General features: G+C 42.9%; 1 protein-coding gene and 1 pseudogene across 2 annotated transcripts in view; one reads left to right on the forward strand and one right to left on the reverse strand.

Annotated features, from left to right (window-relative positions):
- Positions 1 to 7681, reverse strand: part of SLC16A10 (solute carrier family 16 member 10) — a gene marked incomplete at both ends in the record, with an annotated part of 99626 nt that extends 91945 nt beyond the window's left edge. The window contains one exon of the mRNA XM_084228111.1: positions 7348 to 7681. Coding sequence (XP_084084237.1) covers positions 7348 to 7681 — 334 coding nt within the window. The remainder of the gene's footprint in view (positions 1 to 7347) is intronic.
- A 1204-nt stretch (positions 7682 to 8885) lies between these two features.
- On the forward strand, positions 8886 to 9461 carry LOC311187075 (transmembrane protein 45A-like; annotated as a pseudogene). Its single transcript has one exon. The product of its transcript is annotated as a transmembrane protein 45A-like (transcript).
- The last annotated feature ends 7834 nt before the right edge of the window (positions 9462 to 17295 follow it).

Raw genomic sequence — 17295 nt, forward strand, 5'->3', positions numbered from 1 at the left:
TTCATAGGATTTCTGACAACTTGGATAGGAGACACTATTTAGTGTCGAGAGAACATATAGATAAATATCCAAAAAATTATTTCAAAGGGGTATTAAAAAACACAGAGTTCTATATTCCAGGACAATTTTGCCAAAAGTACAAATATTTACCCAGCTAAAAAAAGATGCTCCTAAACTCAATTTAGTATAAGGAAACATTGCTATCATGTGGCCCAACCCTAAACTGTGCAAGCAGAGGTGATAATGCCTCCAGAAGGCTAATGTATATGAAAGCCCTTTCTTTATAGTAAAGAACTTTGAAAATTACCACTTAAACAAATACAAATTATCTTAGAAATGCCATTCACAGAATACTAGATTAGAATAGGTTGAAATTAGGTTCCCTATCTTCCACTTCAAACTTAATTCACAACTTGCTTGAATTCACACTGCACCCAAAATATTCCAAGTGCATCAAAAATGGAACAAGAATGACATGAAATTATTGTTACATAAGAGAATGGTTGTGACATAAGGAATAAAGAAATGGCCAACCATTTCATCTAAATCTTATCAAGAGTAACCACACACTAAAGAGAGGAGTGGTATAGTATACACAAGGACAAAGAAGCAAAAGAGCAGGAGGAATTTGGGAAAGTGCAAGAATTTCAGATTGGACAGAGCATGAGCAAGAAGGGATGAACATGAAAGGCAACGCTCCAGGGTCAGACAAGGACCAGAGCTTGAAGGCCTTTGGTGCATGGAGTTCAACGCTTTCCTAAAAACAATGGGCATCAACTGATGGGTTTTGAAAAGAAAAATGACATGATCCAACGTTTTAGAAAAATCACTCAAATATATGACTGAGAATAGGTAGACCAGATAAAGAACTGAAGGCCAAAAGTAATGAAGGCATAAATTAAAATACAGCAGTGAAGATACAGAAGGAGTGGATTTATGCGACATTAAGGACATAAACACAAAAGGATTCTGACTTAACAAAATATAACAGAGAGGAATAAAGAAAGGGAGAAAATAAGAGAGTAAGATGAATCCCAGACATCCTGGTTTAAGCAACCAAAGGGTATGTCTATTTAGAGGTGGGCTGTTGTTATCCAGATTAATAATAAACACAGAGATTTGGAAATAACTACAAGATAGTGAATGGGACCACAGGGTTTATGAGATGCTCAAGAATGGTAGGAAAGTGAGGCAAGTACACCACCGGGGATTCAAGTCTCAAGGAACTGCAACACGGGTTTGACAAGGATCCATAAAAACATGCAACAAATCTCTTCAAGAGCACAGCATACAGTTTACTCTAAAAGACACCTTAAAACCTCTCTGGAAATAATAGTTATGTTTTATTTTTGGCTGATTTGGTTCTTTTGGAAGTTAATGAATAGGAATCCCATAAGTAAACACCATAGGCTATTCCTATTATTATATTTAATTCAGAATCAATATACACTATTCACACAATTCAGTCATTCTTAATTCAGAAACATTCTGGAGATGGAGTACAAAATGCTCACAGTATACTCATTTCTTTATGATTCCAAAATCCTGGAACCATTTTTGTGGTACACTACCTTACTTTTGTAAGTAATTTAGGTGAATTCAAATGTAATATATACTTGGATGTTTTAAGATGGAGAAGAGTGAAGGAAATGAAGTATAATAGCTGCCATAATTGAGTCCCCTTACCTTTTCAACCTCTCTTCCAGTGCAAGTAACATTTAGGTATTTTTCTTATGATGAAAGATGTATTTAACAGTGAATCAAATCATTTGTTCACTGCAAGCAGCTTAACAAACTGAAAACTTTTCTATAATATAGAAATGGTTAGTTATACAAGCAACTTTCTCCCGCTCCACACACACAAAAACACAACAAAACAAAAAACTTAGCATAAAGGCCAAATACAGCAGTAGTTTAAGTGTAGCACAAACCTGCATTATGCAGATATCAGCCAAACTGTAAACATAAAAAGAGAACAAAATGCTTCAAGAAGCACCTTGACGTTTCAGGCATGCTAGTAAGACTACAGAGAGAGGAGTATTAGAGGACACATTCATCCCAAAATGCTATTGAAAATCCTACTTTGTGATTATAACTATCTAAGTGCAATCTACCACCATACAAGGAAAGTAGAGGTGTGCTAAATATTGTAGCCCAGGCCTCCCCAGTGGCGCAGCGGTTGAGCACTGGGCTGTGAAGCTGCCTCCAAAGCGCAGGTTCGATCCCCGGCCACCAGCGAGGGTCCCACATGGCGCGCAGACCTCTCCTGCTGTGCCCGCTGCTCCCCTCAGCAGTGTGCTTCGTCAGTCTGCCTGTTCTGCTCCCTGCTCTGGCTCTGGTGAATTCTCTCACCTTCCCGTACTTCCAACTGTACCCAGTGCTTGTATAAATAAATAAAATCTTTAAAAAAAAATTGTAGCCCAAAAGCCTCCCTTTTGAGATCTTCTTGATAATCCTTCTTTTTCTTTAAATTATTAGATTTTTGATACCTTAATTTGTACTTTAAATAGATAAGGAGTAAAATGGGCAGTGCTTCCCAAACTTACTTAGTCACACATCTTTATTGTCAAGAAAAGTTATTAAAGAGCACACTTTGGGAATTACAAAAAGAGGTAGTGGTCTTTTGGACCAAGCTTCTAGACCACAGAGACATAATTTCTTCAAAAAGCATATCACTGACTGCCCTAAATATTGACCTTGGAAATATCCTTGTTTTATCTTTTTTTAAGATTTATTTTATTTATGCATGCATGCAAGAACTGGAGTCTAGGCCAGAGGTGTGGGGAGGTGGGGAGGTGTGAGGAGACACCAGAGACAGAGTGGGGAGCAGAACAGGCTGATTGACTGAAATACACTGCTGAGGGGAGCAGCAGGCGAGGCAGGAGAGGTCTGCTGTGCCACCTGGGTTAGCTCCCTGGCCAGGGATTGAACTCATGCATGCCACAGTGGCTGGTGATAGCTTGATAGCGCTGAGACTTGAAACCCCGCCACCACCAGGGAGGCCAGGAAACATACTTATTTTAAGTGGATATTTTTTAAAAGTCAATATGCCATTTAACATTTTTTCTTTTTCCAGGAAGTAAGCAGATAACTAAACTAGGTAAATACCCAGTAAGATCCCAGGGGTGTCCATAGCACTGCATCAAGAAGATAAAAGAACTTTATCAGTTCCATGAAGGAACTAAAAATAGGTTTTCTAATATCTAGCAAAGTTAAAGTAAATTTGCAATTTCTAAGGGAAAACAAAGACGCAATAATTGTTGCATTTGTCTTCATTTTCCGAAAAATATCTTATTCTCCTCCACCCAGGCAAGAAGCATGCACATGTGAACAGATAAAAAGTTAACTGAAAAGAGCAGCACAGCACAGAGCTTGCTCCCTCTGAATGGCATCACCATGGCAGCAGTGTGTGTGCCAGTCTTATCTCTCAGTGCCATGTCACTGGCAGCTGGGTGACATAATGTGGCAGTGACATACTCAACATTTTCCATTGGTTCTGCTGCCTAACTTGGAGTTCAGCTTGCCTCCCCTTTTCAAAGTCTTAAAAACTTATCTATTATCATATAGAAAGAGGTCATTAAGTGCCTTTCCCAGTCTCTACCATTGCTGGAATTTTCTTGGAATTTCAATATTTCAGAATAAGACTGAGTTCTGGTATACTGCAAACGCCTCAAGAAAGTAGTCCGTGTCTTCCACAACAGATCTAAATCTGGTTTCTTCCTGGTCTCTTTATAGAATAGCTGGTGTCTTTCTGCTACATACATCTCCAGTGCCCAGGACAGGGAGCTAAACACTTGGTAAACATTTGTAGAATGAATAAGGAGTATTAAAATGTGTAAATTCAGTTATATCTTAGTGTGAATTAATTTCTTCAGTCCCCACCCTGAGAAATTGTGGGTTGGTCATCAGTTGCATAAGAAGAGAGCCCTGGGCCTCCCAGGTGGCGCAGCAGTTGAGCACTGGGCTGTGAAGCTGCCTGCAGCCTCTGCAGCACCGATTGGATCCCCCACAGCAGGCGAGGGTCCCACAGACCTCTCCTGCCGCCCGCTGCTCCCCTCAGCAGTGTGCTTCGTCAGTCTGCCTGCTCTGCTCTCCGCTCTGACTCTGGTGAATTCTCTCACCCTCCCGAGCTTCTGACTGCACCCAGTGCTTGTATAAATAAATAAATCTTTAAAAAAAAAAGAAGAAGAAGAAGAGAACCCTGAAGAGGAAAAGTAAGCCTAAGAGTTCTTCCTGGAAACACTACATTGCTATGGTTCTAATCTAAAGGAGTATATTCTTCAAAAGAAACCCAAGCCTTTTGCTGGAATGCCATATGAAACTATCTTGTTTCTCCATGGAATTCACTCTACACTTAAAAAATCTATTTCAAAGATACACTAACAAGTGGCAATTGTTTACAGACAGCAAAGTAAGATCAAGAAACAAGGATACTAATCTTTCAGACTACTAACTCCAGAATTCCTGATATATAACTCAATAGCTAATGTTTGAATTAATCAACACCATAAAGAAAGCTGGATTAGCAGGATGCTATCTAAACGATGATATATGATTAATCATTAAAAACCCTGTTTCTGATATTAAATCCTACCTCCACCGCTTACTTAACTTCTTCAAGCCTTAGTGTCCACATCTGAAAAAGAAAGATACTAAGGCCTATCTCGTGGAGGTGCAATGAGGTTTAAATAGGAATGCATGTAAAGTGCTTAGTACTGGGCCTGGAACATGGAAAATACTCAAGAAATGTGAACCATAATTCAATGCATCTCCCTGTGCATCCTTGGGCTAATCACTGAAAAGAAGCAAGGAAAGCATGAAGACAGTTAATGGCTCCCAGGGTTTCAATCAGGAAGGAATAAGAGAATAGAAAATGGACCAAAATTTCAAAAAAATAAAAGCCTTAAGCAAACTCAGATTTTTTTGGCATAGACTTCAAGTTTATTTATATTTGATCATAGATGATTCAGCATAAGAATACCAAAATGAAAATAAAAAGGCCTCAAGAGTTAAACATCAAAGCAGGTACATCAGTGCCTACTGCAAAGGATGGACTTTATGAAGTGAGAGAGAGAGAGAGAGAGAGGGAGGAAAGGGGGAAAAGAGAGAGTGCTCAATAATAACACTAACTGGCTAAAAGACTATCCTGTCACCATTTTTTTTCACAATTGACATTAAATGTTTTCTTCCTCAGTTCTTATATCTGTCTGTTGTATACATATCACCTAGCATCCAAGTAAAAACCATTATACAATGTAGTTGCCATGTTATACACATGTAATTAGATAAAGGGTACCCAGAGCACAGGCTGGTTTTCAGTCTCCACATACTCTAATTTGGGCACCTTTATGCAAGAGCACAACAAAGCATGATAAACACGGGATGTCACTGGTATACCTGTTCAACTGTTTATATGATACACATGCATACAAATACAAACATAACTAGAAGTTATCAAGGGTTTAACTTGAGTATATGAAGATATTCATCAAAATGAAAATAGAGTTTCAAAAGGTCAAGAGAACAGGGTCCTACGTACCACCTCCCCATCTTCAGTTACCCAGTCTTAGGATTTTGTAGCCACTGGTAACTTTGACAATGCAAAATGCTGGCCCCTGTCAAAGCTACAGTGTGTCTCTCTTTCTCCTTCTCTCTAGCAGTTACTCTCTCAAAAAAAAAAAAAAAAAAAAAGGAAGGAAGGAAGGAAGGAAGGAGGAAAAAAATAAACTCACAGACACCAATGAATCTACTCACCTGAGTTTGCAAAAATCATAGCAAACAAAAGACTGCTGCCTGCTTGTTTTGACTTCACTAAAGAGCTGTTAAAAGCAGGCAAGGCTATACTCGATCCTAAAGGAACTAGTCAAAAATGTTGACACTCTCAATTCTGTCATCTTGAACTTCTCCCTCCCAGATACCCACAATTCATATAAAAAAGATATAAAATATTTTTGTTTACTATTGCATATGTTTATCTATATAGCTATGGTATTACATTTTTAACACTTTTGTACCTAGCCCTGTGACCTGTATAACACAGCAGCTTCAAGAACTATTTAGGGCCTCACTGGTGGCGCAAGAGATTAAGACACGACCTATGAAGCTACCTGCAGCCACTACAGCACGTGTTTGATCCCCAGCCTGGGAGCTACCCACAGGGCACAGCAGACCTCTCCTGACTCGCCCCCTGCTCCCTTCAGCGGTGTATTTCAATCAATCTGCCTGTTCTGTTCCCTGCTCTGTCTCTGGTGAATCCTCTCACTCCCCACATCTCTGGCCTGTACCCCAGCTCTTATATGCATAAATAAATAAATCTTTTAAAAAAATTACCTCTGCCTTAGAATTTATTATAACAGTTATACATATCCTTGTATGTGTACTAAAGATCTAAGGAATACCCACTCTAAAAAATAGGAAAAAAATAGAAAATTAAAGATTAAAAAAAAAAAGACCAATAATTACATAAAGTTTCCCAAATGGCAGGGAGGGCACCTGATTTAGTACAAATGGAATTCACTTAGCCCTTTAAATCATAAGATAGATACTCTTCTAGCTCTATTCTGCCATCATCAAGACAGTCCCCTCACCTAAATGGGGCTGACAATGCCTGCCTTGCAGGATGAAATGAAACGGAGTACGCAAAAGAGTTACACAGGTCTTGGACTTGTTTTTTGCCTAATCAGTCAAGAAATCGTGTAAAAGCTCTACAAGGAAAGGAATGTTGAGACTGCACCTTTTTCATCACCACCTTCCTCTTCTTAGACCCTGGTGAGGCTGCCTCTTATGCTTTCTATATTTAGCACAGTTCCTCTCCCCATTACCACCCCCCCCAAAAAAAAACCGAAACCGTGGCTCTGGCGGGACTTCCAGTCAGAGCTCCCCATGACCTTGGAATAAATCTCTTTCATGTCTCCAACCCTGCCTCTCTCCCAGCGCACAAACACATACACACACACACATCTGCAGCTCCGGAGGCAGATGAACAAAACCCAACCGTCAAGGTCCCCCAAATGACAGTGTGCTGGTGTTGGGTTTGGAACAAAAAGTGTGTTTGTTTTCAGAAATTAAGTGAAAAGTCTACGGCACACTCTCAGCTTGACTTTGCAGGAATGAAAACTTGTCTAAGCAAATAAGTTCTACGACTTTCCAAACACAGAAACTGCATCTGGATGCAATACAAAGACCGGCACACCGAGGCCCCGGAGTGACAGGCGGCTTTTGCTGTGGGTCAGATCCAGCTCTCACACCCTGGCACTGGAGCGCGGCGACCGCCCGGCGCGCACCCCCAGGCTGGGTGGCTGTGCCCTGCGCGCCCGCGGGGCCGGCCCGGCTCCCGCCGCGCCTCACCTGTCTTGAAGACCATCTTGTCATCGTCGGTGGACCCAAAGGTCTTCAGCATGGACACGAAGAGCACCCCGCAGGCGTTCTGGATGCCAAACACCGACCCGTTGCACCACATGGCCGCCAGCATCACTACCCAGCCCCAGCCGCCCTCTGGGGGCTGCGGGGGTTCGGCTCCCGCCGGCCCGGTCAGCTCCACTTCCACCTTCTCGGCGGCCGCCTCGGGGCCATCTGAGGGTCCCGGGTCAGACAGCGGGGCGGCCCCCACAGGCGTGGGGTCAGGAGGCTGCGCCTCGCCCGTTCCCTGCGCGGCCGCGGGCTCCTCCTGGGAGGGCACCATGGCCCGAGGCGGCCCCGTCGGGGGCCCGGGGAGCGTGAGGGGCGCAAAGTTCCCGGCGGGCACACGAAGGACCTGCGGAGCGCGAGGTTGCGGGCTGGGAAGGCCGAGAAGAGGGCGGTGGAGCCCGCGGTGGGCGGGCGGCGCACAGCGCAAAGGCGGCCGCTAGGACAACAGCCGCGCGCCAGAGCCTCGGGGCTCAGCACTCGGGCCTCGCAGTCCACAGCCCGGCACCCCCCACGGAGCCGGGGCCCCGCGGCCCGCTCTTAAAGAGCCCCCTGCCCTTGTGGCTGGGGGCGTGGCACTACCAGGGTGTCCGATGATTGGATTCCAGAGAGTGGGAGGCGGGCGCTCAGGCCCTTCCCAGCTCTCGTACCCAGGTGCTGCGATTGACTGTGCGCGCGCGCGCCGGCTGCGGGGGCGCTTCCTACACGGTGGGGGGGGGGCGGGTCATGGTTGTGTCACCCCCTCGAAGGGTTAATGGAAGGGGCGCGCCTTCTAGATGCAGGCTGGGTGGCTCTTCTTTAGCCTCAGCCTTAGTCACACCCAGCTAACCTTGTCTCTTTTTGTTTTGTTTTTTTGGCACTCACCTCTTATTACTTAGCAAGGGGTTATGCTGAAGTTTACCAGTAAAAACTGAAGTTCCAGGGGTCTCCCTATTGGCGCAAGGGGTTAAGTCTCAGCACTATCAAGCATGAGTTTGATCCCCGGCTAGGGAACTAACCCACATGGCGCGGCAGACCTCTCCTGTCTTGCCCGCTGCTCCCCTCAACAGTGTGTTTCAGTCAGTCTGCCTGTTCTGCTCCCCGCTCTGTCTTTGGTGAATCCTCTCACCTAGCCCCACCTCTGGCCTACACCCCAGTTCTTGTATGAGTAAATAAAAAGAGGCGCATCTAGACAGCTGCGCCGGGGAACTGCGCAGCCCCTTCGTGGCCCGACGTTAGTGGAGCATGTCCTCCACATTCTCTCCTTCTGGACACTTATTATTTATTCGTTTTCCCAAAGATGCCACTAGGGATCCAAGTTTAAAACTATCTCCTCCCTAATAATGTAAGACGGGGCCAGATTCCATCCAACACAGTTTAATTTTCATGGGGTTGTGGGATCAAAAGAACAGAAACAGCAACAACAAAAGCCCAGCCGCTGTCTGATTTAAAACTGGCAAAGTGGGGAAAATAAAGTGTTGAGTAAACAGAAGGAATTGGATATGGGGAGTTTCAAAGGTCATGCCCTACCTGGGACCTTCTTCTTTATCATGGGTATTTGGTGGAGCACAAAGAGCATTCTGAAATATGCCTGCAAAAAGTACAAGCAGACTTTCTACACCTTGGTTCCAAAGCATTACTCCAGCCAATAGAAATTTTGGAGGGAATCGTAGAAACGGTCATGGCTGTAACTGGCATGCTTGGAGAACAGTTTATTTCTGGAGGGCCTCATCTAACCTTATATGACTACAAAGAGAGCCAGTGGGTTCAGTTCCTGGGCTGGCATCATTTCCCCATGTATTTCTTCTTTTGGCTGCTGGGTGTGTCAAACATCTTATGTTTCACCATCAGTGTACTTCCTAGCTCCTTAGTTAACATTGTCAAATGCCTTATTTGTGGAGGCCTTTATTTTCTACTGCCACACTCATGGCTGGGAAATTCTGGACATGTTTGTGCACCAGCTGCTGGTCTTTGTCATCTTTTTGACAGGACTAGTTGCTTTCATGGAGTTCTTGATAGGGAACAATGTGATTCAGGAGCTTCTGCTGTCAACCTTTATTCTGCTTCAGGGGAACTAGTTCTGGCAGATTGGTTTTGCCCTTTATCCCCCCAATGGAGGTCATGCACAGGATCCAACAGATCATGATAGCATTATGTTTCTCACCATATGCATTATCCCTGATCATCGTAGGAGTGAATTATACCTTTGTCACCTGGTTGGTTAAAACTCGACTTAAGAGGTTCTGCCTCGAAGAGCTAAAAAGAAACTTCTCTGAAGAGGAAATGCAAATGGCCAACAGGCATATGAAAAAATGTTCAACATCACTTGCCATCAGGGAAATGCAAATCAAAACTACCATGAGATACCATCTTACACCAGTGAGAATGGCACATATTAAAAAAACTAGCAACAACAAATGCTGGCGAGGGTGTGGAGAAAAAGGAACTCTTCTACACTGTTGGTGGGAGTGCAAACTGGTCCAACCACTGTGGAAAGCTGTGTGGAGATTTCTGGACCTACTAAACATAGAGCTTCCATATGATCCAGCAATTCCACTCCTAGGTATTTACCCAAAGGACACAGATACATCAATTCCAAAGAACACCTGCACCCCTATGTTTATAGCAGCACTGTTTACAATAGCTAAGCTTTGGAAACAACCCAAATGCCCAAAAATAGATGACTGGATCAAGAAGATGTGGTACATATACACCATGGAATATTACTCAGCATTCAAAAAAGATAAACACATGCAATTTGCAGCAACATGGATGGCGCTGGAAGGGATCATGCTCAGCGAAATAAGCCAAAAAGAAAAAGAAAAATACCGGATGGTCTCACTCATAGCAGGAATCTAGAAAACTTAAATAAGGGACCAGGAAAATGAATAACTATAAGAAAGTGAAAATCAAAATCAACAAAAAACTATGAACCAGAGACACTTTTAGGGGGGCGGGGGTGGGAGGGGAGGGATTGGGGTCAGAATGGGGGGGCTGCAATTGTATGGGGAATATAACAATAAAATTTATTATTAAAAAAAAAAAAGAAAAGTTTGGGGGGCTGGAGAGTTTAAATGGTAGAATTGGGAAATTGTAGATCACCTAAAAAAAAAAAAAAAAAAGAGGTTCTGCCTCTTGGAAGTTGGACTCTTGAAAAATGTAGAAAGAGAACGAGAATCAGAAGAAAAGATGAGATTCTGATGCACATCTAGGCTTTCTAAGTGAACTGTTTCTTTTTTGCATTGTTTTTGTTTATGATTTTCTTCTTGACCTTTTGTTTGAAGAACAAGTGGCTGAGGATATTCTTGGTGTCCTATCTGTATTCCCAATTTTGTTAAAGTATTTGTACTTAAAGGTTTTATTTTTAGGTTTGAAAATACTTGATAAGTTGATTTTGCACATCAGTTCTGGTATTTGGGGTCTGGAGTGACTTTACTCAGATCATCTAAAGTCTGATGTTTACACTATGAAAAGTATTTGTTTTATTTGCCTTGTCATATGTTCAGGGTTCCTGGGCTTACTACCATCTGTAACTCTTTTAACATGGAAATATGCCTATTGATCTTGTTGCTGCAATGAGAAATAAATGAATGCATGGACCTCGAAAATAAATAAATAACAATAAAAATAAATCTTAAAAAAACCCTGAAGTTCCAGTTCAATTACTTTAAGAATTGACGTTGCTTTCATCTCCATTGCTTCTCTTGCTTTTCTCAAATTTCTAAGTTGATGAAAGCATCCATGATGTGAAATGAAATAATAAAATGCAAGCACTTTGTAAAGTATAAAGTGCCTTAGAACATTAAAATTAAAGTATTACTTTAGGTTTCTATGTTTCATGAAAAAGATATTCTGGATTGAATTTCTAGGTTTATACATTATTAAGTCAGGCAAGTTTGTATTTGGAAATTTTCTTTTGCTAATATCAAAGGGAAAACTTGTTTGAATGTTTTATAAAAGCAAGTATTTACTCGTAATTTAAAAAGCTACTGACCAAAGCAAAGTTTTGAATGTCAAAAGACATTATTCTGTGTCTTTAACTTTACCAACTACTAACTTACACTATGCTGTTGGATGAATCTCTTACCTCCTCTTTCCCATCTAAAACTATGAAACAGATCACTCCAGTTAGAGACTGAAAAGCACTCTGCTGACTGTAAAAACTATCTCATAGTGATGGAATGCTCCTTAATGAGTTCCTATTTACTAAACACTTTGAAATCATGAGATTAAAGGATTTATAAAATATAAAAAGATGTAATTGTTCTTAAGTCTAAATGCCAACAGTAACTTTACATTTATATAGGCCCTTTCATCTGTAGTTTATACTAAACTTATTATTTATTAAATAAAATATCCTTACTTGACTCCTTGCTCTATTGGAAAATGCCAGTTTCCTAATTAGTCTCGCTTTTTTAGCTAAATGTTAACTCTTTTCTACTCTACGAGATTTTTTCTCTATTCCATATAAATGCTCATTAAACATTTGAGTTCAACTGAACACACTAAATACTAAAGTGCTAAAATATGTGATCACGAATTTCCAGATGCTCTCTATAATCCAGAGCATGATACCTCGTTTGTTATCATTTTGATTCATGTTTTAAATGGAGTGACAGTAGCTTTGTATTGCCTTTGTGGCTATAGGACAAATTCTAAAACATAATCTTTCTGTGACTTTATTCTCCAAATCTAAAAAAGGAATAATACGTTAACTGATAATTTAGTAATAAGTTGGAGTACTACTAAACAGCTATGGCAAAATAAAATGCAAGCAAACACACATACAACCTTGTTGTGAATGTTTTGGTTAAAAAACACACACTGTTTCTTCAGTGTCAATGATACATTAGGAATTTGATCCAAAAATCTACACTTTGGAAATGAGACTGAATTAACTCTCTGACTACCTTTATGCCTGTTTCAGAAATCCCATCAAGCTGCCCTTCCCTGGAACTGTCTCTAACCTCCCAAGTTGCAGCTAATAAGCTGGGTCTCCACCCTGGAGCTCTTTTCCCTACCTCCCTATAAAACAATTCTGCCAACTCTAGTTCCAAATCTTACTACCACCAATTTCCATCTAGCTGCTCACATCCTAAAGATTCCTTATCATTGCTCAGGAACCATGGTGAAGATCTCCTCCCTAGTCTCACTACCAACAAACATTACCTCCAGCAGTTTATCTTCCATCCCACCCTTAACCAAATCCCTCTTCCCTAAGGGCTGCTCCTGTTTCAGGAATGGGTGTAGACACTTCCTCGCCTCCCTGAAGACCCACCTTTGAAATTTCATGCTGTTTCCTTCTCTGAATGGTGAAATCTTACTCTATCTTCAGGACTCAACTTTGAAAGAAAGTCACCTCTGTGAAGTCTTTTATCAGTTTTTCTCTAAGCCTCCATATTTTATTTATAGTAGTTTTCACAGTCAACAGAGAGGTTTTGTTAGGCAGAAATGATGTCCTGAGCTAATCCCATACAGGCTTTGTGGACTCCACCCCCACTCCAGACTAAAGCCATCAAGACATTGGGAAAGACAAATCCCATCACCACCAAAGGGAAGGTGCCTGGGACCTGAGGGTGGAGTTAAGCAGCCAGGTTGGGTATAAAAACCAAACACGTGGGCCTTGGGGGGCTCGCTATCGCTCGCCTCCTGGCTTCAGGGCTCCTGGCTCGTGGCCAGCTCTCAGAGCCCCTTTTGGGATTCCTGATGGGCGGATTGGGTAGGACTTATTTAAAATTTTGTCTCCCACTTTTCTCCCTGAGCTGTACATTTCCTCATTTCCCTTTCCCTTGTAAATAAACCTTTTATTAACCTTTTGCGTGTGCCTGCAGTAGAGCATTGATAAGTCCTTTTAAGCACACAGTTGAGGACCCACAGTCAGGCACCCCATTTTGTATCGGAGTTGCTCTACAACAGTTTCAGTTGCCTTAACTAGAGTGAAAATTTTCAGACAAGTCAGATGGTCTTGAGTGAAGTTTTGGAGCACAGCACCTAGCACAGTGTAGGTGCTCAACAAATAATGTGTTCAATCAAATGGAACAGAATTCACAAATAATTTAAAGACTCACAAAATGGGCCTCCCCAGTGGTGCAGCAGTTGAGCGCTGTGTTGCAAAGCTGCCCGCAGCCTCTGCAGCGCAGGTTCAATCCCCGGCCGCCAGGAGAGGGTCCACATGGCGCACAGACCTCTCCTGTGCCACCAGAGAGGCCTTTTCTGTGCATTTTAAAACAATAGCAGAATCATAGTCCTATGGACTGAATTGTGTCTTCCAAGCACCCCCCCCACCCCCAATCATATGCTGAAGTCCTAATCCCTAGCACCTTAAAAGGCAACTGCATTTGAAGATAGGACCTAGTAAGCAGTAATTAAGAATAGCCATTAGAGTGGACCCTAATTTAATATAACCAGTATATTTATAAAAAGAGATTAGGATGCACTGAAAGAGGAAAGTCCAAGACATGTATTCAGAAGAAACCTGCCAACACCTTGATTTTACACTTCTAGCCTCTAGAACATCAAGAAAATTAATTTCTGTTGTTTTTACCATCCAGTCTGTGATATTTTTTGTATGGCAGTCCTAGAAAACTAATATACATAGTAAAGCACAATTTTGTATCTTGCATTTTTGTCACTTAACTCATCATATCATAAATAATTTTCTATGCTATTAAAATATATATTTAATATGATAATTTGGACCTATGATGTTTAGTGGCTATAAGGAATTCTAATTTTTTAAAACTATGAAAAATATTGCATCTACTGGGCCTCCCCGGTGGTGCAAGGGGTTAAGACACAACCTATGGGGCCCCTCCGGTGGCTCAGCAGTTAAGCACTGGGTTGCAAAGCTACCCACAGCCTCTGCAGCGCCAGTTTGATCCCCGGGCACCGGGCAAGGGTCCCACATGGCACGCAGACCTCTCCTGCAGTGTGCTTCGTCATTCGTCAGTCTGACTATTCTGTTCCGCGCTCTGGCTCTGGTGAATTTTCTCACCCTCCTGTGCTTCTGACTGTACCCAGTGCTTGTATAAATAAATAAATAAATAGATAGATAAATAGATAAATAAATAAATAAATCTTAAAAAAAAAAAAAAGACAAGAAAATGATTCTTCTCACACTGTTAGGGGGAAATGATGTCCTGAGTTAATCCCATGCAGGCTTTGTGGACCCCACCCCCACTCCAGACTAAAGCCATCAAGACTCTGGGAAAGACAAATCCCATCACCACCAAGGGAGGGTGGCTGGGACCTGAGGATGGAGTTGGGCAGCCAGATTAGATATAAAAACCAAACACGTGGGCCTTGCTCTCTCTCTGGCTCGCGATCGCTCGCCTCCCGGCTTCACCGCTCCTGGCTGGCGGCCAACTCGGAGAGCGCCGTTTTGGGATTCCTGATCCGGCGGATCGGGTAGGACTCATTTAAAACTTTGTCTCCCACTTTTTCTCCCAGAGCTGTACATTTCCTCATTTCCCCTTCCCTTGTAAATAAACCTTTTATTAACCTTTCACGTGTGCCTGCAGTAGAGCATTGATAAGTCCTTTTAAGCGCGCGGGTAAGGACCCAGGACCCACAGTCAGGCACCCCGTTTTGTATCGGGGTTGCTCTACAACAGTTTGGCGCCCAGCGTGGTTTCCAAGTTACACCCACGGTTGACCAGCCCAAAGCAACATTCCTTGCGTTGGTCACCATAAGCGCACTAGTTCTGCAGGACTAGCAGTATAATATTTGTCTCTAGTCCTGAAAAGTCTGTTTTTTACCTGTGCGTACAGCCCTTGTGGGTGCGTTTTGACTCAAATATGGCCTCAACCATGAGCCTATACAGTTTCATCCCTAGCCTGAGTTCTTTCAGTTTCCTTCCGGCCTTGAATTTGAGTAGTCTTCTTCCATTAAATATCACCACCAGTTTCATTAATATAAATAATTTGATGAAGCCTGGTGTATGGCACGTGATTTTACTATTGTATACATACATGGGTGGTTTACAAGCCATCCCTTTACAGACTGTGCTTCTGGGTGGTTTTTTGGTAATATGTGTAAGCGCAATTTGCTACATTCTTGTTTCTGTGAGAGGTAGAAGTTCTACTTCACATACTGAGAATGTGCAACAACACATTCAGGCTCTTAACATAGCCATGCAACAACAAATTCAGGCTTTTAACGTGGCCATACAACAACAAAATCAGGCTTTTGATTTAACGATTAAGAGTATAAGGGATGAAAATCGTAACGTTTTTGAGTCAGCTTATCAAAGCATGCTGTCTCAAGTGCAACAACAAAATCGGACTTTTGAGTCAGCTTTTAAAGGTATGCAGGACCAGATGCAGGCCGCCCTCCATAAATTAGATATGGCGTAGGCGAAGGCTAGGCTAATGGTGCAGAGAAAGGATAGACCTTCCCCTTTCCATGAGGACAGCCAGCGAGCAGAAGAGGAGGAGCATCATATTTTAAATACTTTAAATACATCAGGACAAAATCCTCTTCCACGTGACAAGGCCCCTCCCATGCAGACCCCTGAGGCTGCACAGCCTCCACTGCCCTCTTGGGGAGGACACTAAAATGGCGTCTCCTCCCCACACTAGACTCGGCACCCATTTTGGCAGGAAGGATCAACCTGAGGCAGGGCAGTTTCCCCTTCGCCAGATGCCAATGGGTGGCTTAAATGAACATAGGAGACCTGCTGGGTACTTTTGGTCGCACCATCCGTTCAGTACTGCGGACCTCCTAAATTGGAGGAGCTCTGTTCCCTCGTACCGGCAGGCTCCCAAGAGGATGGAGAACTTGTTTGCCTCTATCTTTGTCTCCCACCGCCCTAACTGGGCAGATATACAGTCCATGCTGCATACTTTATTAACACTGGATGAGCAGAGGATGGTATTCAGGAAAGCCAGGGAGGAGGCTGACCGTCTCCACCAACAGGATAGGCAGTCCCCAGAGCCGGAGGTTGTTGTCCCAGAGAGAGATCCTGGATGGGACCCTAACAATGGAGGAAAGGCGATGTTGGATCTGTATAAAAAATGCTTATTGGTAGGACTGCAGCAGGGGATCCCCAAACAAAAAAACTTTAACAAACTATTGCAACTCGAGCAAGGAGCTAATGAGGATCCGTCAGAGTTCCTTGAGAGGATTATTCAAACTTACACTAACCACACAGATATAAACCCAGATGCCCCAGAAAATGCTCGTCTGATCACTATGGCTTTCATTACCCATAGTGTCCCAGACATAAAGAAAAAGTTAGCTAAGGTGGACGGCGTCACTGAGATGAGTCCATCCCAGGTAGTGGACCTGGCATTCAGGGTTTATAATAATAGAGAGGACAGGAGACCGAAACCTGCGACTGTTTTTTTACAAAGAGAACACAGAACAGGGTTTCAGGGAAACAATAATGGACAGAGACGTGAACCCCTAGGAAGAAATCAGTGTGCTTTCTGTAGGGAAGAGGGACATTGGAAGCACAGTTGTCCCAGGTTACAGGGAAGCGGCAGACGCAATAATTATAGAAGGCAGGATAGAAGACAGAGAACCCCAAGACATGATGATTCACGTAGGGGTTACAGGAGGGAATACAGAAGGAGCACACAGAACCAGGAACCAAGGAGAGAGGAAAGAAGACAAATGTTAGCACAGAGTGGAGGCTCAGATGATGACAGGGAATACAGACAGAGAAGGAATAGAGAGCCCAGTACAGAGGACAGGAGACAAATGACAGCACAGGGTAGGGCCTCAGGTGAAGATAGGAGGGAATACAGACAGAGTAGAAGGAATCTAGAACCAAGTGCAGAGGAGAGGAGACAGATGATAGTTCATGGAGAAAGTTCAGATGCAGAATAGGGGTGCCCGGGGGCTTCACTAGATCTAGAGAAGCCCCAGGAGGAACTGACCCAGAGACGAAGTCCCATTGGTCTTGTGAAC

This window comes from Talpa europaea, assembly GCF_964194135.1.
Source record: "Talpa europaea genome assembly, chromosome: 2".
Lineage (NCBI taxonomy): Eukaryota > Metazoa > Chordata > Mammalia > Eulipotyphla > Talpidae > Talpa > Talpa europaea.